The sequence below is a fragment of the Talpa occidentalis genome, unplaced genomic scaffold (genome assembly GCF_014898055.3).
Source record: "Talpa occidentalis isolate TD23 unplaced genomic scaffold, MPIMG_talOcc4v2.1 talOcc4.9, whole genome shotgun sequence".
Taxonomy (NCBI): Eukaryota; Metazoa; Chordata; class Mammalia; order Eulipotyphla; family Talpidae; genus Talpa; species Talpa occidentalis.
The window spans coordinates 68,173,917-68,196,747 of record NW_023605305.1 but is presented as its reverse complement, the minus strand read 5'-3'; the positions used below and the strand labels follow the sequence as shown (position 1 = coordinate 68,196,747).

General features: G+C 42.4%; 1 protein-coding gene across 5 annotated transcripts in view; it reads right to left on the bottom strand.

Moving 5' to 3' along the window:
- Positions 1 to 21,875, bottom strand: part of SFXN1 (sideroflexin 1) — a 56,650-nt gene extending 34,775 nt beyond the window's left edge. The window contains exons 1-3 of one of the 5 annotated variants that reach the window (XM_054690985.1): positions 21,824 to 21,875; positions 11,124 to 11,179; positions 3,193 to 3,365 (exon numbers count right to left, since the gene is read on the bottom strand). In XM_054690985.1, the coding sequence (XP_054546960.1) occupies positions 3,193 to 3,356 (164 nt within the window). In that variant the 5' untranslated portion in view covers positions 3,357 to 3,365; positions 11,124 to 11,179; positions 21,824 to 21,875. Of the gene's footprint in view, positions 1 to 3,192; positions 3,366 to 11,123; positions 11,180 to 17,409; positions 17,728 to 21,794 lie in introns of those variants that run through there. The other 4 variants (XM_054690986.1, XM_037498478.2, XM_037498480.2 and 1 more) reach the window with 4 other exon arrangements.
- Between the last annotated feature and the right edge of the window lie 956 nt (positions 21,876 to 22,831).

The window sequence follows — 22,831 nt, the reverse complement described above, 5'->3', positions numbered from 1 at the left end:
CGATTCTGATATAATTAGATAATCTATCAAAGGCTAGAATTTTCTACTATCATTGTGTTTATTTTTTTTTTTTATAATTTTATTTTATTTTTTATTTTTTAATATTTATTTATTTATTGAAGCACCGGGTACAGTCAGAAGCGCGGGAGGGTGAGAGAATTCACCAGAGCCAGAGCAGGGAGCAGAGCAGGCAGAAGGACCGAAGCACATTGCTGAGGGGAGCAGCGGGCGGCAGGAGAGGTCTGCGCGCCATGTGGGACCCTCCTCTGGTGGCCGGGGAGCAGCCGGGGATCAAACCGGTGCTGCAGAGGCCGCGGGCAGCTTCGCAACCCAGCGCTCAACCGCTGCGCCACTGGGGAGGCCCCTATCATTGTGTTTAATCAGGTTCTATCTGCATCTCTAAATCTTTTCTTTGTACATTTGATAAACTATTAACTGGCTCATAAAAGCTGTATGTTCAATGTTCACTTACCAATATCTAATTTTCTGACCTATTTGCCCTGAACTGTGTTTTATTTGCAGTTACCTTTGCCCTGCTTTGTGATATCAGTCATTCATTTTTATTACCTCCTTTAGGTTTATATCAAAATAGCATTGTTGGTATCCCGGTAGAACAACAGATTGGTATGCATCCTCCATGAGGGTTTATAACTTAAAATTGCTTTGACTCCAGGTAGCCCTTTCAACCATTCTCCCTGAAGGTGCATGCCTAATTTGATTTTTGGTGGGAGCGGGAGGGAACTCTGGGGCATTTTTATCCATTAATTTAATCACTGGTGTTATTGACTATATATAATATTTTTATATCACACATTTAATATGTAGCTCATATATTGCGATGCATATTTTATATAACATACACATAGTTTATGTATTTTACAATATATTCAAAAGCAGCATAAAACCACAACAAACACCCCCAACTTTCAGCTGGAGCAGGCCTAGGCATTTATCACACAGACTTAGATGGTTTAAAAGGGGTAGAGAAAAGATGAGGCACTCAGGGATTTTGGAAGAACACATTACATTTTTCCATAGTTACCTCAAACATATAACTAGTTAGGTAGCCAGCACACGTGCCTTTCCCGTCCTCTGGCATTCAGCACATACATGAAAAAGTTGAGATGTCTATGATATTTGTCTTTTTAAATAATTTTTTCCCTATTCTTGGATACTTATGTAACTTTAAAAGTTTACTTGTAGGAAAATAATAAAAGAAAAAAAGGACGAATTGCCTCACGTGGGTTTCTTTGCTTAAAATAGGGTGAATTTAATTTGAAGATGCCTTTCCTCATCAGGGAAAAAATTCCTTTTATATGTTAAACATATTTATATACTTAATGTTATACTTTATATACCTTTATACTTTTAAGAATACATTTTGTACTTAACATTACTTCTTTTGCATTTTTCTAGTTTCTCCTTTAGAAACATCAATGAATTATACCTTCACTCTCCATTCTCTAGTCCCTGTAAATATAATCTTTTGCACACTTTCACCTTTTCATCTTTAACAGGTGTTGGTCAACGACAGTGCCCAGCCTTGCTTCTGCATGGTTGTGAGTGAAGAATGATTTGAGCATTTTGCAAAGCACCCCTTAAAAAGGGTTGTAAAACAACCAATGAGAACCACCAAAGAATGTGCCATAGAGACAGGCTGGTCTAGAAAGCCCAAACCATTGCCCTCTGGCCTGGTGGGAAAGCCTGCCAACCTCTGATCTGTGTTCTTAGAGCATGTCAGGTTTATTCTCCACAGCTCAGCTTCCGCTTTTTCATCGCCCATTTTTGTCATTAATTTCTCCACCAGTTCCTTCTGTGAACAACCTAATTTTGACCTTTAAGTCTTCTTCCTTTTTTAAAACTATGTTGATGATTGGTTTTTAATTCTGTTTACTGGCTTACAACACTATATATGTTTTGGGGGTACAGGTTCACACCTGTACATCTATGTACAGGTTCACACCTGCAAATATATGTCATCTCAGCAGAAGTAATGCGGGTGCAACTGTATTGTAAGTTTCAGGGATGCAGCACCATAGTCAACCTGTATACCCTACACTATGTCCTACTCCACCACCTTACGATGAACCCCCTTTTATATTTTTTTCAGCCAGACTGGCTATTGTTTCATCTTGGCCTCTCCTTATTTAACAGTCTTTATTCCAGATTCTCAGCACATTTATTCTCCTGAATTCTCATGGATGTTTATGCCTGTACCCCCGTGCTTTCTCATAGGCTCCATGACGGCGGTGCTCCCTGGTGTGCACACTGGCACCTGGTGAGATCGGCAGGGGGCGCCTACCAGGTGACAGATTCAGTGTTTGGCAACCAAGTTCACAGATTTCCCTGTTTCTCCTCTAATGACCAACGTGACATCAAATCCCTGACTCTCATGCACTGCTCCGGCAAGGTTAGGTACACAGCTCACTTTCATCCGCTTCTCAGCAGCTGCCTGAAGGTCCCCTGGAGTAGGGATAAGCCAACTACTAGTAAAAGCATAAGAGTGACTTTTGCATTTCTGAAGGATCAAAAAAGCAAACAACTAAGAAGAATACCTGAGAGAAACACTTGTGGCACACAAAGCCTAAAACATTTCCTAAATGGTCTTCTATAGAGAAAACTGCAACACTGCCTTAGAGGCCCTCTTTCCTTACCCTGCCTAGCTCTCGGAACTGATGGGAGTGCTTTAAACCTACACGCCCTGCCTCCAGCATCCTTCTCACTTGAATGCCTGCTTATGGGGTATATTCACTAGTGCTTTATCTCAGAAGCAAACAACCTACCCCAATTCTTGACCACTTATATTTTGCATGTTGCTGTCTCCAAATAGAGGCAGAAAGATACATGGGGGTGGCTGTGGATGCAGGGGGTGGTTGTTATGGAACGTAGGAGGCAGGATGATGGAAAAAGGGGATCTCACAGATTGGTACCTATGAGTTGCAGGGAGGGCTGTCTTATTTCCAGTTTCCATGAGTGCTGGGTATCTGTGTTCAGGGTTAGCAGTGGGGATACAATGTCTTCCCATTTCCTACTCCTGTTTTTTGTTTTTGTTTTCTTGTGGGGTTTTTTTGGTAAAAAGGATTCCATTACAAAAAAAAAAAAGTTACAAGATCACTGAGTGAAGGTTTAAATGCAGGTTAACATGACAATCTATTAATATATTAAGCCCAAAAGCATAATCATTAATGTTACCTGTAATCATGCACAATTTTCCTTGCACTCTCCAGTTGTTCGTTGGTTAACAGGATATTCCTGGGATCCGTTACGGTGAAGAAGTGATTGGCTCGTCCAACAAAAGTGCTTTGATCCCATCGAGGTTCCCTGATGTTAATATTTAGTGGAAGTTCCCCAGACATCGTTCTGGACTAAGGAGGGTAAAAAAGACAAGCATGGTTAAGACTTACAATGTTAGGTATAACTTTATAATTGAGAAACTTTATAATTGTTCTAATCTTCAAGTACAGTATATGTACATTCCTATTTACAAAAGTAATTTTGCTATAATTAACAGAAAGACAATCTAAATCCAAAGCTAACTTTGTTCATAAATCTCAATAGATCTTAACCAAATTTCAGTAATTTCCCACATTTTCCTCCTCATTAGTATACAGTTTTTCACCATTTCTTATTTTTAGACACCTAGAAATAGTCTAGGGGAAAAAAAGCAGATAGAAGAAGTTAAAAATAACAGCTAAAATAGGGTCTAAAGTTTGAAACACTTTTTCTGGGTGAAACAAGCAATGTTAAATTCCTACTGCCTGCTGCTCTGCATCTATCATCTCTACCAGTACTAGTGACTAGTTGTGCAAAAAAAAGGGCTTCAATGCTAAAAATTGTACACTTAAAAAAAGATTCAGGTTCATTCATCCTTGTTCAGTATGTAAGCTACCAAGCAAAAATGAAAAATCACGTTCTTCAATCTAATAGGGACACAATGGGGAAACGCAGTCTGACAGTCCCGTGTACAGGAATAACACTGCACCATATAATTTTCCTCATAAAATATCCAGTTTCTGGCTTCAAACCATTACTTTTCTCTAAAAGTAACTAATTTCTTTCTCTGCATAAGACATTCTTATTTTTAGAACTGCATTGTGCTGTTGGAACACATGCTTATTGTGGCATTCTGAATAATATCAGCTTATTGTAGAAAATAAAGAAAGAAACAAAATCTCCTATAATTTAGCCACACTGAAGTAATCATTATTAATGTTTTGGTACAGTTTCTTGCAGACATTTTCTATACACATATTATCATATAATTAAAAAAATAAAGCTGCTATCATACTCTAGATTTTAACGTCCTGGTTTTTTTTTTGTATTATTTTAGGAGCATTCCTGGGGTACTAAATATTCATTTGGGGTACACAGCAACCCCTTTCAGTTGATAAAGCATGCTGTACCTTGTCTAGAAGCTGGGGATGCCCTCAGACCAGAGCTCTCCGTATATTAGTAGAAGGATGGATGTAAACACTATGAAGGCTTCTAACAGTCAATTCCTCCTCCATTTCCCTTTCCTGCATTTCTTTTTTTTTAAGATTTATTTATTCATTTACACAAGATCCAGGGGATAGGCCAGATGTGCAGGAGGGTGAGAGGATTCACCAGAGTCAGAGCAGGGAACAGAACAGGCAGACTGATGAAATACACTGAGGGGAGCAGCGGGCAAGGCAGGAGAGGTCTGCCACACCATGTGGGACCCTCGCCAGCCAGCCGGGATCGAACCGGTGTTGCAGAGGCTGCGGAAGCATCACAGCGCGGTGCTCAACTGCCTGCGCCACCAGGGGAGGCCCACCTTTCCTGCATTTCTAATAGCAGCTCTAACAGTAGTGTTCTTTCCTAGGAGATTTTTTTTTTTAAGATTTATTTATTTATACAAGAACTGTGGTACAGTCCAGAGGCGAGGGAGGGTAAGGGGATTCACCAGAGACAGAATAGGGAGCAGAATAGGCAGACGGACCAAAAACACTGCTGAGGGGAGCAGCGGGCGAGACAGGAGAGGACTGCCGTGCCATGTAGGCATCTCCCTGACCGGCCGGGAATTGAACCCGCGCTGCAGAGGCTGCGGACAGCTTCACGGCGCTGCACTCAACCTGCTGTGCCACCGGGGATGCCCCCAGGAGATTTTTTTCACTGTTATTTTTTGGTGCGTCACATGTTCTTGGGTGTGTTAAGCTGTCAGGTGAAGATGTGAGGCACTCTTGTCATTTGTACTTTATCAGAATCTCAAATGAATACGGAGCATGGCCCACTGCATCAAAATGGGGCAGGTGGGGCCTCCCCGGTGGCGCAGCGGTTGAGCGCTGGGTTGCGAAGCTGCCCGCAGCCTCTGCGGCGCCGGTTCGATCCCCGGCTGCTCTCCGGCCACTGGAGGAGGGTCCCACATGGCGCGCAGACCTCTCCTGCCGCCCGCTGCTCCCCTCAGCAGTGTACTTCGGTCCTTCTGCCTGCTCTGCTCCCTGCTCTGGCTCTGGTGAATTCTCTCACCCTCCCATTCTTCTGACTGTACCCAGTGCATGTATAAGCAAAACAAACAAACAAATAAATAAATAAATAAAACATGCCTCTATAAAAAAAAAAAAAAATTAAAAAAAAAAAATGAGGCAGGTGAAGGCACAGGTGTGGGCACAGAAAACGCAACTGCCGGCTCCAGGGGCATCCAGCAGAGCGTGGCGGTGCTGCAGGCCAGGCCAGTGCTGCACGGAAGTGGAGGGAAGAGCTGACGTCCCAGAGCTTTTGCAGATGGAGTGAACAGGATTTCCTGACAGCTTGGATGTGGGGTGTGAGAGAAAGAAAAAGCACAACTCCAAAAGGGTTGTCTGGAAGAAGGGCAAGTCCAAGGAGAAAACAGCAAGTTCAGGTGTGAGATGCCTAAGAGACATTCAACGGAGACACCTGACAGTGGATACATGCTGGAGTCGGGAGCTGAGGGGACAGGGTGAATCTGGACAAAAATTTGATACCTTGAACAGAAGTTGGGAAGAGGCCCGAGGACGGCTATGTTCAGAGGTCAGAACAGACTAAGTTACAGCAAAGGAGGTGGAGAGGGGAACCAGTGGGGGGAATGCAGGGGGGTGATGTCCCGGAAGAAAGGAGAGTGAGTGTACCGGTGTTCCCGGGGGCCAGAGGAAGACCCCATCGGCTGGTGGTCACTTCCAATTAGGAGGGGGATTTTAATCCATGGGGCCAGTCTAGGGAGGGGATTACTGTAAAGATAATTGCTTTTACAAGTCCTAAAAAGTCTAAGCAACAGTGTACAGCAGAGTAAATAAATGTTCCTTCCTCTGGACTGCTTATTCCCACAAAGCCACTAGCATAGACTCATGGGTTCTCACCAAAGGACCATATCGAAACCACCTGGAGAATGCCTAGAGATTTGGATCCAGTAGGTAGGTCCAGGATAAGCTCAGGCCTGTCAGGATAAGCTTCAGGTGCTCTGGTCACAACTCCATTTCCCTGGGCACCAGGCTCTGCTTCTACATGAACTTGGGAGTCATTTCCTTCCCTGTAGCTTTCTCTGAACCGTCCCTCAGGCTTGCGTAACCTATGATGGTCTCTCATGATATCAGATACCAATCTGTCTCATAAAAAAATGGAGTGCCAAATCATCCTTCTTCTCTTTGAAGTATAATTCTCTATCACTGTTTTGCCCTTGCACTTACCGTACATAATAAAAAAAATTAAAATGTAGTTTTCACAGGATTCTAGTTCTTAATAAGAAACTATTTCCTACACATTTAGGTCAAGTTGTTGCAAACATGATCTCATTTTAAATAGGGTTACTTTTACTTTATAAATAAAAATGTTCTAATTGCACAAGAGCCTAGGATTTTAAAAATGATCTACCCAAACATGCTAATCAGACAGATAAGGAAAGCGAGGCCCAGCAGGGGGAGTCACTCACCCAGGTTGCATGATGGGTGCTAGTGGTAGAAGATTCTACCCAAAGTATAATTGGATTCCTGGGCATTGGTCTGTCAGCTCATTTTCTCTACTATTCTCTTAGCTATTTTTTTTTCCCCAAAGGGTATCAAGCAATATTTGTACAGAACTGGTATCTTTGAGGATGATTTTTCTTTCCTTTAAATGAAAATGTGTTTCTGATGCTACAAAGCTCTGCACTGACATAGCCCTATGGTGACTGTAGCATGGATGGGCAAGAAGAACACTGTGGGGCCTCATAAGGTCTCTTCCTTAACAGGCAAGGACAAAGGAGAGTGACACGGAGAGGAACCCCAACAATTTTGGAGTTTCTATTACATACAGGGTATTGGGCTAGATGATTGCCAAAGAGTGCATGTGCCCACTCTGTGTCAGTGGCAGGATATTTCTATCTCAGTTCTCACAACCATGGGCTTTGCTTATGCAGTTGGCCCTTGAATGACACAAGTATGGATTGCCTGGGTCCATTTACATGAGGACTTTTTCCTTTCTGCAGGTTCTGCATTCAGAGTGTCAATCAACTGTGGATTTCATGTGGTTAAATTGTGATGTAGAACAGGCAGATACAGAGGGTCCACTAAGGGATTTGACCATCTGTAGATGTAGGCATGGGAGGAGGTATGTGTACTAAAACCAACCCCCTGGGATACCAAGGACACCTGTAAATGATTTAAAGGATTTTCTACTGTGTGGGGCTAGGCACCTCTACTCCCATTGTTCAAGGGTCAACTTGACTATGTGTGTTTTATAGGAGAGGTAAGTATGATCCCGGGACGGCACAGCCACCCCTTGTCTACCCGGCAGAGAAGAAGCAGGTGAGGACTCCAGGCCAAGTCTTCCAAAGCCACAACACTGTCTGCTCATCTTCATCAAAGTTGTATGGATTGCGGAAGCCAGAATGGCTCCCCATAGATGTCCACATCCCAATCCCTATGAATATGTTACCTTACTTTGTTGAGGGGATTAGTTAAGAATCCTGAGACTGGAAACTACCCTGGATTATTTGGGTGAACCTGATGAAATAGCAAGGGTTCCTGTAAGAGAAAGGGAAAGAATAGGGGAGAAGGTGGACGTGAGGACAAGCAGAGGCTGGAGTGTTGCAGGGCTACCAGCTACAGAATGTGAGCAGCCTCTGGCAGCTGGAACAAGCAAGAAAACAGATTCTCCCTGGGAGCCTCACGGAACAACACAGGCTCATTTTTGACTTCCGACCCAGAGAGGCATAAGATAATATATTGTCTTAAGCTAAAAAATCTGCAGTAATTTGTTACAGTTGGAATAAGAAATGAATACAGTGCTTCTTCCCAACTTAAAAAGGATTTGGAAAAGCATAACATACTGGTATAAGAAATACCAACGAACCTGTCCCCACCTCCACAAGTTTCAAAAACCTAGGCAGACACTGAAGTTGATATTAACATTCTTACAAAGACAACAATCACAAACTAGATAAAATTTTAATTATCCGCTATGATTTCCATGTTTCAATTAGACAAGCATTCTTCCTGCATGAACCTTCAAGGACAGGAATAGTTTTTATTCTTTCCACTCCAAGCAAATCAAGCAGCCTCTATAATTAAGAGTCCTACGTAAAACAAAATAAAAACCAGAAAACCTTATTTCCTATTCCACACTGAAAAACCGCTCTCCCTCTCTGCTGTGACTGTTCTCCCTCCTTATGACTGAGTTGTGGGCCTGGGACCAGCTCTTGGCTCATGAGGGCCAAGCTGTGGAGGGCCATGTGCTGAAGGGGGAACTGGAGCACAAACCCAAGAGCCCTTTAATTAGTGCCCCAGACTGGATCCGGCTCGTGACCTGGCAGTGTACCCTGGGAACAAAAGTACTCCCATGGCCTTTACCGACATGTGGGGTCACTGGGGCACATCCCCATATGGTCCTCCAGGATGCTTGGCTGGGCTACAGTATCCCGGGCACCCACTTAATGGTGGGCAGCCTTGGGCAGGAGGGTCTGTGCTCTGGGGGTTTCTACCTTGTACTCTTTTTTTTTTAAGATTTATTTATTTATTTATACAAGCACTGGGTACAGTCAGAAGCGCGGGAGGGTGAGATAATTCACCAGAGCCAGAGCGGGGAGCAGAACAGGCAGATTGACCGAAATACACTGCTGAGGGGAGCAGCGGGTGGCAGGAGAGGTCTGTGCACCATGTGGGACCCTTGCCGGTGGCCGGGGATTGAAGTGGCGCTGCAGAAGCTGCGGCAGCTACGCAGCCCAGCGCTCAACCACTGTGCCACCAGGGGAGGCCCCTCTACCTTGTACTCTTGACAGTGCCCATCAATCAGCTGTGGGGTAAGAACAGCCATGGACACCTTTGTGGGGAGAAAGCTAAGTCCCTGGTTTGTGGGAAGGGAAGAAATAAATGGATTTGGTTTCCCAGAAGTCTAGTTTAGACACAAAGCACACAGCTATCCTGTGGCTTGTGGTCCCTGAAACTTGAGCTGCCTCCCAACAATTCCTACCCAAGATTAAAATTGGTAAAAGTTCAGATGCCTTTGTAGAGGGATGTTCTTAAGCACCGTTGACCACACAGTTCTGACCATATTGCATGATAGTGGCTGGTGACAGTTTTACAACAGCGCTTCCCTACTAGAAATGTCTGCAGAGTGTGTTGTACAGCCGTAGGAGGATGCTGGGGCAGCATACTGATCATGAAGCCTTGAGAGTTCAAAAGAAAGGTTCTGAGAACAAGATATATATATCTCCCAATTGCATATGTGGGAAGCGTAAGGAAAAAAGTCATGCCTCAGAGACAGGCTGCACAGGATGCCAAATAATGTGTGAGTTTATCAGCTTTGGCTGAGTGGAAGCAAGTTAAAGGTGCCACCAAGAGAAGTGGGACACATCTGTGGGGAGGATATTCTCTTTGCCATGTCTACCTAAGGCTTTGATAATTACATGGAACTGCTGAAATATCTTCCGAAATTCAGAAAGACTATGCAATGAGACAGGAATGGTGGACCATCACAGTTACAGAAGGAGTAGGTAAAAAGCTCCCCAGAAGAAAGTTAGTAAGCAGAGACCAGCTAGTTTACTGTCACTGGTCAACAGAAAATGGTATGGTTTGCATAATGTCCTCTTGGCAGATTTCTGATATTCAACAAATTCAGTTTTCAAGACCTGAAGAAATGATGGCATGGAGAATAGAGAAAGAGGCTATAGGATTCTGAAACAGACATTAGAATGAAATGTCTAGAGAAATGAGTCCTTTAGTTTTTAAATAGCTGTAATGTAGCTTCATGAAGCTTGACAAATTGAAGTGTTAATTCTGACTTCCGAATATATTCCATGAATGACTGAAACAAAAATATTGATTTTAAAGGTATTTAAAATACCTTTAAAATATTTTTTGGATCCAAGACATGTATACTACAAGACAGACATACTATAAGATAGACATGTTATAAGACACATTACATTTAAACTGCTGAAATCCAATGACAAAAGAGAATATTAAAAATATTGAGAGAAAGAAGAGTAACCTGTAAGGGAATATCTATTAGACTGTCCATGGACTTTTCAGTAGAAGTCTTACAGTCAAGAAGAAAATGGCAAGGTTATTTAATGTAATCAAAGAAAGCAACTTCCAGCCTAAAATACTTTATCCTACAAGATTATCAGCCAAGACAAAAGGAAGGGTAAGAAACTTCATTGAAAAGTGAAAATTAGTGCCTCCCTGGTGGCACAAGGGGTTAAGCACTGCACTATGAAGCAATCTGCAGCCTCTGCGGCATGAGTTTGATCCCTGGCTGGCCAGGGAGATTCCCATATGGCGAGGCAGACCTCTCCTGTCTTGCTCGCTGCTCCCTGCAGCAGTGTACTTTGGTCAATCCGCCTGCTCTGTTTCCCACTCTGTCTCTGCTGGATCCTCTCACCCCCACTGTATCTCTGGCCTGTGCCCCAGCTTGCATGCATAAATAAATAAATCTTAAAAAAAAAAGAAAAGTGAAAATTAAAAGAATTTATTAGCACCAAGCCCAAGGTAAAAGAAGTATAAAAGGACTAATATAAAGCAGTAGTAAAAATAACAAAAGAATCTATAGGTAACAAATATCTAAATTATACAATGTAGAAGAGGAGGAGGAGAGTTAAAATGTGGTCCATCAGAATGAGTTTGATATCAGACCATCTAATGGGCCACAAAAATAGTACATCATATACTCACCTCAGCAGACCCTTCAAACAAAAATCAGAGTAACACATAAAACAATGGCAAGGAACCTAAACAAAACATAAAAGGAATATGTCAAAATAAAAAATACAAAGTAAAAAAAAAAAGGGCAATGAGCTTGTATGCCTCAATAATCACCTTAAATGCAAATAAACTGAATTCACTAGATTGGTTGAAGTCATTTCAAAACAAAGTCCAACCTTCTGTTATAATGTTTGGAAATTAATCTTATCAAAGATAAGCACACTTGCAGTTAAATGTTGTCATCAAAAAAGTTAGGAACAGCTATATTTACATCACATAAAGTATTTTCTTTCCTTTTTTTAAAAAAAGATTTATTTATGTATTTACACAAGCACTGGGTACTGTCAGAAGCGCGGGAGGGTGAGAGAATTCACCAGAGCCAGAGCAGGGAACAGAACAGGCAGACTTAACGAAATACACGCTGAGGGGAGCAGCGGGTGCGGCAGGAAAGGTCTGTGCACCATGTGGGACCCTCGCCAGCGGCCGGGGATCGAGCTGGCGCTGCAGAGGTTGCAGGCAGCTTTGCAGCCCAGCGCTCAACCCCTGCGCCACCAAGGGAGGCCCGAAATAGATTTGCAATTTATAAAAGGCAATAAAAGATTGAGATGGACATTACACTATTATTAAGGACCAACTACAACAAGAAGCTATAAACCACCTTAATGAAGTGCCTACACTCACAAGACAATTATTAATAAAACTAAAGAAAGATATTTACCAAAAAACCCCAATAAGACTAGGGAATTTTAACACTCCATTAATAAGTATAGACAGTTCAACAAAAACGAGACAAAGCAAGGAAGCAATAGCCTTAAATGAGTAATGAAGCCAAATAGTTTTAACAGACATCTGTACAACACGCCACCCAAAAACTGCTACATGTATTTTCTTTTCAAGTGTACATGGAACATTTTCAAGAATAGACCATATGTTGGGACATAAGTCAACTGTCAATAAAACTATGAAGACTGAAATCATATCAAGTACTCTTTCTGATCATACACATTATTTAAAAAAGGAAAAATCATAAATACAAGAAAACTGAACAATATGCTGCCTAATAGTTGTTGAATTAAAGAGGAAATTAAAACCAAAATAAAAAATACCTTGAGGCTAATGAAAATGAGGATATAAGCTATCAGAATTTACAGGGTACAGCAAAAGTGGTCTGGAGAACAATTTTAATGCAATATAAGTCCACATAAAGAAGCAAGAAAAATCCCCAAATAAACTACTCTCACACCCACCTAAAGCAACTTGACAGAGAGGAACAAAAAAAAGTTAGAAGGAAGGAAATGATAAAAATAAGAGTGGAAATAAATGAAATAGTTCGTCAAAAATATCATATAAAGGATCAATGACAGTATGAGTTGGTTCTTTGAGAAAACAAACAAAATTGATAATATCCAGCTAGGCTAACAAATAAAAGAGAAAAGAGCAATAAACAAAATTAGATATGAAAGGAGAAATTACCACAGATGGCTCAGAAATACAGTGATCATAAGAGGTTATGATGAACAACTATGTGCAAATAAATTCAATAACCTTTAAGGACGGACAAATTTCTAGAATAATACAGTTTGCCAAGACTAAATGAGGAGGAAACAGAATTGGACAAACCAATCAGAATCACAGAAACTGAAACAGTAACCAAAGTCTTCCTAAGAACAAAATCCTAGGGCCACAGGACTTCACAAATGAATTCTATCAAACTTTTAATAGAGAACTTCTATCCACCTAGCTTAAATTATTTATAAAAATCCAAGACAAGGGAATGTTTCCAAATATATTTTATGATGTCAACATTACCTTAATACTGAAATTAGATAAAGACAGCACAAGAAAAATATAGACCAATATCCTGAATGAGTACTAATGTGAAAATCGCAATTTGCAGCAACATGAATGGAGCTGGAAGGGATCATGCTCAGCGAAATAAGCCAGAAAGAAAAAGAAAAATACTGGATGGTCTCACTCATAGCAGGAATCTAGAAAACCTAAATAAGGGACCAGGAAAAAGAATAACTATAAGAAAGAAAAAATCAAAATCAACAAGCAACTATAAACCAGAGACACACTATGGGGGGAGGGGAAGGGAGGGATTGGGCTCAAATAAGGTGCAATTGTATGGGGAATATAAAAAAAATAAATCTTAAAAAAATGTGAAAATCTTCAAGAAAATAATAGAAAATTCAACAATACATTGCAAGGAGTATGCATCATAATGAAGAAGAATTTACCCTGGGGTGCAAGGATGGATCACTATGTGTAAATCAATCAATATCACATTATATTAATAAAAGAAAAGTTAAAATCATGATAATATCAACAGATGCAGAAAAAACATTTGATATAATTCAGCACCAGTTATGATAAAAACTCTAAATAAGACAGGAATAGAAGAAACCTACCTCAACATAATAAAGGCCATCTATCACAAACCTACACCCAATGTGATACTTATTGGTGAAAAATTGAAAGTTTCCCCTTTAAGATCAGGAACAAGACAAGAATGCCCACTGTCACCACATCTGTTTAATTTAGGGAGAGAGGTCTTAGCTAGATAAATTAGGCAATGGGAAATAAAATGAGTACAGGCTGGAAAAGAACTGAAACAATCGAGAGAAATATTATCGAGAGAAAATCCTGAAGACTCCATCAAAAAAAGAATTAGAAACAATAAATAAACACAGCTAAGTGGAAAGTTACAAAATCCACATACAATCTGTTGCATATTTAGACAGAAGTTATGAATGGGAAGGAAAAGAAATTTAAGTAAATAATTCCATTTATAATCACTACAAAGAAGAATCAAACACTTAGGAAAGTGTAACTAAGGAGGTGAAGACTTATACAGTGAAAATTATAAGGAATTATTAAAGGATATGGATCATAACAGATGGAAAGATATTCCATGTTAATGGGGGGAGAATCAATATAGTCAAGATGACTATCTACCAAAAGTGATATGCAAATTCAATGCAATTTCTATTAAAATACAAAAATATTTTTCAGAGGAAGTGAATAAAAAATATTATATGTGAACCATAAAAGGCCTCAAATAGCAAAAGAAACCCTGAGAAGAAAAGAAAAACAGAGGCATCATATTATCTGACCTTCAAGTATAATGTACAGTAGCAGTAACTAAAACAATTTGGTATTGGCATAAAAATATTTACAAATCAATGGAACAGAATTTAAAAGCTCAAAAATAAGTTCATTTATATATCAGTATTCATGATAAAGGGGCCATGATCATATCCAGTGGGGAAAGGAGAAAAGGAGAGCCTCTTTAACAAATGGTGCTGGGAAAACTGGACAGCCACATGTAAAGGATGTAGTCAGAACACTCTCTAACTCCGTGCACAACAATTAAGTTCAAAATGGGTTAAAGACAGATATAAAACTTGTAACAATCAAATATATAAAAGAAAACATTGGCAATATGTTTCATGACATGAATAATAAATATGTTTCTGGAAAGTCAATCTATACGGCAAGGGAAATAAAAGCAAAAAAAACAGATGGGGTTGGGATTCCCAGGTGGCGCAGGCAGTTGAGCGCAGCACTGTGAAGCTGTCCACAGCCTCTGCAGTGCCAGTTTGATCCCTGCTGGCTGCGGAGATACCCACATGGCGAGGCAGACCTCTTCTGTCTCACCCGCTGCTCCCCTCAGCAGTGCATTTCAGTAAGTCTGCATGTTCTGTTCCCCGCTCTGTCTCTAGCAGATCCTCTCACCCTCCTGTAAATCTGGCCTGTATCCTGGTTCTTATATAAATAAATAGATCTTAAAAAAAACCAGATGGAGTTATCTCAAATTAAAGCTTTTGCACAATGAAAGAAAATATTAAGTAGATTAAATGACATCCTACTGCGTGGGAGAGAATATTCATACATTATACAACCAACAAAGTGTCAATATCTAAGGCATACTAAAATCATCTTCAATATAATAATAAAAAAGCAACAAATAAATGGACAGTAGATCTGAATATACAGTTCACTAAAGAGGATATCCAGAGGCTAATAGACACATGAAGAAATGCTCATTGTCACTTCCAATAAGAGGGATGCAAGTCAAAGTCACAAGGATCTATCATAACACCTTTGAGAATGACAATCCCCCCAACAAATGTTGCTAGAGAGGATGCAGACCAAGAATACTGTAAACTGGTATAGTCATTTTGGAAAATGATTCAGACCTACCCTAAAAAACAAAAAAATGGAAACACTGTATGCTGCAGCAATCCCAGTCTTGGTCACCTACCAAAAAAACTACCAAACAAAAAATTCCATGTGATACAATGTTTACTTCAGTGCTCTTTACAATAGGTAGGACATGGATACAACGATGATGTCCACTGATAGAAGATTGGATTAGGAAGTTTCAGTATAGCCACACAATGGAATACTATGAACCATAAGAAAAGATGAAATGTTGGCATTTACAGCAAAATGGGAGGAGTGCGAGGGAATTACATGTAATACGGCAAGTCAGAATGACAAAGACAAATACAAAATCTTTACACAGCAGACAATCTGATGAAGCAAAACTTATGGAAACTAGCCTACACTAACAAAAGAAGTGAGGTATCTGAGGTGGGGGGAAGAAATGGTGAAAGGGATGTTAGGGACAGTAACGCAGAAAATAAAAACTATTCACTAGAGAAAAATGCTTTGGGTTTTTTTTTTTTTTTTTGTATGAGAAAAGAAGTGGGATTATAGAAACATTTTTTTATGGTTGACTGATACCACTTAGGTTAGGAAGCAATGTGAAGGCTTTATCACTTAAAAAATGCAATCATTTAAGCTGAACTATCTGGGACCATTAATTATTACAGCATTAGACTGCATTTAAATGAGTCATTCCTACAGAGATTATTTTACATATTATATATATTAATAAACTGCTCAACGAGGAAAAAAAGAATCTCTTAGTGAGGAAAAAACTTAAAATTCAACCTCTTGGGTAAGGTTTTGTGTAAAAAGAGTCTCATGGAGAGTCATCAGAATAAACTTCTCTAATTCTTTTATTCATTTATTCTTTTAATGAGTTCTTTTAATTCATTGAATTCTTTTATTCAAACAAAATTACTTTACAATTAAATAACCACTGATGGCTTCTCCTGTTCCAAACATTGGCTTGGCCCAGAGCTTGTAAATACTCAACACACAGTAAGCTGAAAAAACAAACGCATTCTAATAAATGCAGCCTTGATTGTCCCAAATACCCTGTAGACACCCTTCACAGATAGAATTTACTTAATCTACTTAAGTAAATTAAAGTGACATCCTATTGAGCGGGAGGAAACATTCACATACAACCAGCATAGTATTAATAAAGTCACAACAATAAATTCAAAATTAAAGACTTAGATATAATTTGCAACAGCCAAATATATGAAAGAAAATGATGGCAATGTTTCATGACATGTACAATAAAGATATTTTTGGAGAGTCTGTGTCTGGGCATCCCCCAATTCAGCCAATGAAATCTTAAACTGAGTTACTGATTACTGACCGGGATAAATCATATTGATATGGGTGAGTCTAGCATCCAAGTCTGAGTACCCTTTTCAAAATTACCCATTATCTCAATGGAATAAACCTGCTTTAAATTCACATTAATCCAGGCCCAGAATTTATAAGCTTTGAAAGCCAAAATGAGTACCAGATTTTCCATTCATACTATACCAATACATTCTATACTATAAGCCTACAGGCAAAGTCAGTTAACTTCAGCTTTGTCAAGTCTGTTACTTAAGCTATCATCATTATCATCATGTACACAATCTTCATTACAATTAGTTGTTAGGACCTTGTGCTGGTGGAGGTAACAGGATCCTAGTTCAAATTCCAGTTGTACTGAAGACTCGGACTTAGTATATATATTGTCCCATTACACCCAAGTTTCTGCAGGTTTAAAATATAATTAGAATTTTACCTAAAAAACCACTCACAATAACTATTCTGAGAGCTTTCTTTATATTATCTCATCCTTGTAACTGGTTCAGTCACAGGGTGACTGAACCTGTGGTGGCCAGTGGTGGCAAGAGAATGGGAAGCTAAGTCCCTGGAGGAGGCTATGACCAGGGCAGCATCTCCTTGGAGATTCTGAGTCAGTACAGGAAAGGTGGAGCCTAGAAATCCGATTTTTAAGAAGTACATCAGGAGTATTGTATCCTGATAAATTTGAGAAATGCTATGTTGGAAAGACTATAAAAATAATTAATCAATAAAACCCAAATAACCTTACCAGTTAAGGGGACGACTCACTGGCTATTCGAACCGGTTGCTGGGCCTGCTCTTTCTGGCTGGGTCCCCTGTGAAATACTCCCTGACCAATGGCCCGGCGCCTCAGGTACCTCCCCTGACCACCCATGTGATCACAACTGGATGTGAGCCAAAGCAATCTGGACTGGAGTCCTGATTCTGTCACTTGCCTTTGGTCGTGTCACTGGGTGAGTCACTTCTCATCTGTAAGAGCTGGCACACAGAGTTGGTAAGGTTAGCCAACTGAGGAGTAGCCAAGGCTTTTATGATATTGTGATTTATAAGAAATACACATTCTGTCATTTAGAAGACCAAATATATATTTCTCATTTATATTTGGTCTTCATTCACAGTGCCTGACTCACAGCTCTCCAACCCTAGGAAATCTCCTAAGTGATGAGAGTGGGAGAGGTGCCTCATGTAATGTTAATGAAGGCAAGTTTTGAAAAAGCAGGGAGGTTGGGGGCTGTCTGCCAGGAGGACTAACCTCATGAGAGGCTTGGAATTTTCAGGCCCACCCCACCAGCTATCTGACCCCCCTGGGTGGGGATAGGGGCTGGAGGTTAAGTGCAACCACCAGTGGCTTTTTACTTAATCAATTCTGCCTAAGTAATGAAGCTCCCATAAAACGCCAAGAGGACAGGTTGGTGGACACATGCAGTTTTGGGGGAGAAGGTGCACCTGGAGAGGGCAAGGCTGCTCTTCACCCTTTCCCCATGCCGCCTCCTGCATGTCTCTTCCATCTGGGATTTGCTGAGCGTTCTGTGCAGTTCTAGCAAATTAATCAGGTCTGAAGGGGTGCCCCAGGAAGCGGTGATTTACCCCAGTCAGTCAGAAGCACAGGGCTTGAGCTGAGGCTGAAGTGGAGGGCAGTTCCGGGCCTGAGCCCCTTCCTGTGGAATCTGATGCTCACTCTGGGTAGTGTCAGAATTGAGTTGACTTCTCAGATGGCCTTGCTGGGGTCCCAGAATTGCTGGTTGGTGTGGAGAAGCCTTCACAGCCCCCCCACACAGAGTGCAGGAATTCCACTCCGCTTTACTAGCTCTTTTAAGCTGTAAAGTGCTAAAGTAAGGTCAGATTATTACAAACAAGCCAGTTCTCACTGGCTGAAGTCCTGCCCACATGTGCAGTGGACCCTAGTGCTGGTGGGATTGTGGGTGGCGCTTGGCTGCCTGAACTTCCAAAAGATGAAGAGAAATATCTAAGAAAAAGAACATTTCTCTGAAATAAACTTTATTTCAAACTTTTAGCTATAGATCAAGAAAATGCTTAACTAACAGAAAATAAAGAATTGCCCAAATTTTCACAGAAAGCAAGTTAGCAGGGAATGTGCTGTATCAGGGACTTAGTACCAAAGACCTTTAACCCTGGCTAACGATTAACAATGATAATTAAGTTATTAATCTGGAAACTTGCTGCTGGTTGAAATGAGTGCCTTTTGAAAGAGTTAAGAAACTGTCCATTGGGCGTCGGCTCTGGTTTATTTAGTTAGGACCAGGCACGTGTGAAATGCCTGTCAAAGGCACTGTCCAGGGGACATCACCCGGCAGACACTGGGCTGTCCCTGCATTATCCCATTGCCAGATCCTCATTTCGGCCCTCTGAAAAACTGTCCCCTAGTTTGTAGAGTTACTCACAGCCTGAATGCACTCTGCAGTTGTCATGACTTTGTACCGTCCTTCTGACCCCTGGGAGGCCAGAGGTGATGTGTCTGCCAAAGTCAATCTGATGGGATGGGACACGTACAGGGTGGTACAGCCGCAGGCTGCCAAGGCCAATCACAGCAACTCAAGGAGCCTAAACAGCACATTGATCAATGCTTTTGGCACTGGGCTGGTCATGCACACACAGCACTCCTTTCCTGTGTGTGTGACCATGCTGGAGATCAAATGATAGATCAGAAAGCTGAATCCAGTGCCAAGAATTAGTATTCTCTCAAAAGACACTACGTACTCTCCTCAATGCAGAGTGAGTTCTGTATGGAGATTCTCTCTAGAATGAGAAAGACTTGGGGTAGTCCTTCAGCCTGTCTCCCTGTCACCACCTCCCTGCCTCCCCTTCCTCCCAACCTAGTATGCAGAGTCCATTCTTTCATTAACTTTCAACACCCAGGTGGCAAGACAATCCTTGGTCATCCCCCAGCGCTCTTCAAGTTTAGATTTGGCTTCTTTATCAGTATCTTAGGATGGGTGAAGTTTTTACCCATTTAAAAAAAAAATTCTATGGGTTTCCACTTGAGCTGTGCCATCTGCCTATAAAAACAATAAAGTACTACCAAACAGTAGTATTTTGGAGGCCTACAGTAGAATATTTTACCACTCACCTTAAAGAAACAATTCACCTATTACATGTCTAGTCTATAAAAATATTTTACAAATTAGCAAGTAGTTAGGTAAAAACTTAGTAACTTTGTATAATGAAGTGTATTTATGATACACAGTCTAACTTAATTTTGCACTTTCAAGGCTTTGGTCTTTAACCTCAGTGAAAGTTTCCAACTGTGATAATATGCTGACTGCATCTAACTACTTCTTGCACAGGAGGATGCAGATACCACATTTCATTCTAAGGCATCAGAGAAAGAAGTTGGATGGTGGGTCTGCTGGTCATGTACTTTGCTTATCCTCTCAGCCATCTTTGCAGGAAGTGGAAAAGGGGAAGGGACAGTCCCGCTCAGTGGACACCTTTCTGTACGCATTCACATGGGATTTCATGTGTTTTCTACAGAGCAGTGAGAGCATCCAAAATATTTTACTGTCCTTGAATTAACCTCACTCCTTGCTCTACGTGCAAGTACAACTGTAACCACAGAATACCATCCCTTTCCTGAAAGCCCATAAGGCCTAAAAGCTTGCATATGCAATCTAACCCTGAATGCACACTTAGAGCAATAACAGGTGATAGCTAAATGGAACTAGAAGCTCCTCTCCAAACACCAGCATTTTTGCAAGTGAGACACCTATAGTCTCGAGGGAGAAAGGACCTGCGTGAGGGCCCCAAACTTCTTGGCTTTCACTCATCCTTTCAAAGACTTCCCCTTCATTTTATATATCATGCATGTCAAGTCTAAGATCACCAACACAGGTGCTGCAGACCCCCCCTTACACCCTTTTTTCCCTTATTCCATGCCTGGGACATGGAAGCAGCTCAGTAACTAGGGGTGGACAGAAGAAGGGAAAATCTAGCAAGACCTAAGCGAAAATGTACAAGGCAAGGTAGAAGAGAGAGCCCAATGGTGAGAAAGGTGCACACAATTAGTGGTGCAGGTTATTAATATCAGTGCTGGAGGTTTTAGTAAGCAGTTGCAAGGAATGGTGATTTTTCATTCAGGCATTCAACAAACGTTCATTGAAGGTCTACCTGGTGGAAACAACCGATGGTTTCAGGAGACAGACAGGCGATCACAAGGTGAGAATAAAACAGGAAAGTAAACTCAGTGAATTTCAGTTCCTGACAAATGCTAGTAAAGAAATAAATCTAACAAGGATGTGTGCATGAGGATGGTACCATGTACCCAAGGGAAAACATCTGTGAGGAAGTAACACTTAAGCTGGCACTTTGCTAGCTTTGCTCTCTAGATAATGAGCTGTGTGACCTTAGGTAGGTTACTCAACCTCTCTGAGCCCCAACTTTCTCACCTGGATGAGGAAGGCAACACCCAGTACCTCCCAGGGTTGCAAGAATGTAAAAGGACCTAAATCATCTGCATATACTTAGTAGAAACATTGGTTACTGTCATTCTGAGGTGAGAGACCCCTGACACGCAAAAAATATCCGGAGAGCACAGAAATGAAAGATCCACGCGGGACTTCTAACTACTCCTTTTATTACCTGCATACTATGCATACCCCCATTCTCCAGGGCCTGGGCCAGGTGGTCTGCTCTCCCACTCCCGAGCCCTTCTCTCCACCAGGAGAAGTCAAGAGCCAGGCGTGCAGGGCGTGGGGGTCGGTGCCGCGGGTCCCCCGGCAATCGCTCGCGTCCTCCCGCGCGGAGGCCTGGCCCCGCGGCAGCCATCTTGGGCGTCTTCCCCCAGCGAGTTTCGTCACGCGGCCGCGGGGGGCTGCCTGGCAGGGCTCGCGGGGGGCAGGATGGGTGAGCCCCTCCCGTCCCGGCAAGACCCACTCCACCCTGCGCCGGGCAGAGGCGGAGCTCAGGGGGAAGTCAGCCCGCTGCAGGTGGGGAGCAGTCGGGTAGCGGGATGACAGGGGTCCCCAAAGTGCGGGGACCTCTAACCCCGGGGTGTCCCCGGCATGGCAAGGGGGCTCTGACCTCGGGCCCGGGGGTCTCCCTCCAGCCACCACGTGCGCGCGGCCCCTCCCCGAGCACGCGCCCGTCCGCCAGGCTCCCTGCGCTCTGCCCACGCACCTGGGCCGGGCTCGCCACCCGCGACTCACCGCTCTCCCCGGGCCGCCGCCCGCGCCGCCCGCACACCCGCTCAGCGCCGCCTCCGCTGCCACCGGAAGCGCTTCTCCAGCCACCGCAACCCCGCGCGCCGCCGCCCGGAGCGCGCCCTCGGAGCGCGCGCCCGTGGGCAGCCACGAGGCCGGGAGGTTCCCGTTCGCGGGCGCGCGCAGGAGGCCGGGGAGCCACCCTCCGACCGGCTGCCGGGGCCGCTCTGGCCGCCTGTCCCGGCGGGAGCCCCTGCACCCTCGCTTGGGCTACTGCATCCTTGCCGGACTCCCTGTCTCCATGAGCCCCAGGATCTTCCTCACGGTGGTGTGGGGCTCTGCTCAGGCTAATGTCATTGTTTTCCATTTCGGTTTCCCCCTAATTATTTATTGTATAGAATCAGCATCCAGCCATGTGTTCACCCACTCGCTCACTCACTCATTCACTCACTCTCACTCGCTCATTTAAACCAGTTCCCCAAAATGTAGGCTATGGCACTCTTCGTGCTACAAGGCGATTTTAAGTGATTCAAGTGTCACAACCCGCTTTGTGTGTTAGAAAGAGCCGCTCTGGCTATTGGGTAGGAAACAGGTTGTAGGGAAAGTGACAGGAGGCCAGTCCGGACACTGCGTGGTTAACCAGGGGGCGCGAGGATGGCGGTGGTTAGGACCAGGTGGGTAACAGGGAAGGTGGTGAGGATGATAGCATTCTTAATAAATGATGAATTAGATCACTTTAAATAGGAAACTTCCGTTTTTAAAATTGTAAATTATCCCCAAATTAACCTATAAATATACTGTCATTCTAAACAAAATGACAACTCTAGTGTGCATAACAGTCTGTGTAGATCTTGACAAGGTGACTGCAAAGTGTATGTGAAAAAAAATGAACCACAACTAGCCAAGCAATTTGGATGAAAAAGAGCAAGGTAGACTGGTAGCCTGTAAATACAGACTTCGCTATAAGGCGATGGTAGATAAGCAAGGTAGCTGTGTCTATGGGGATTAACATGG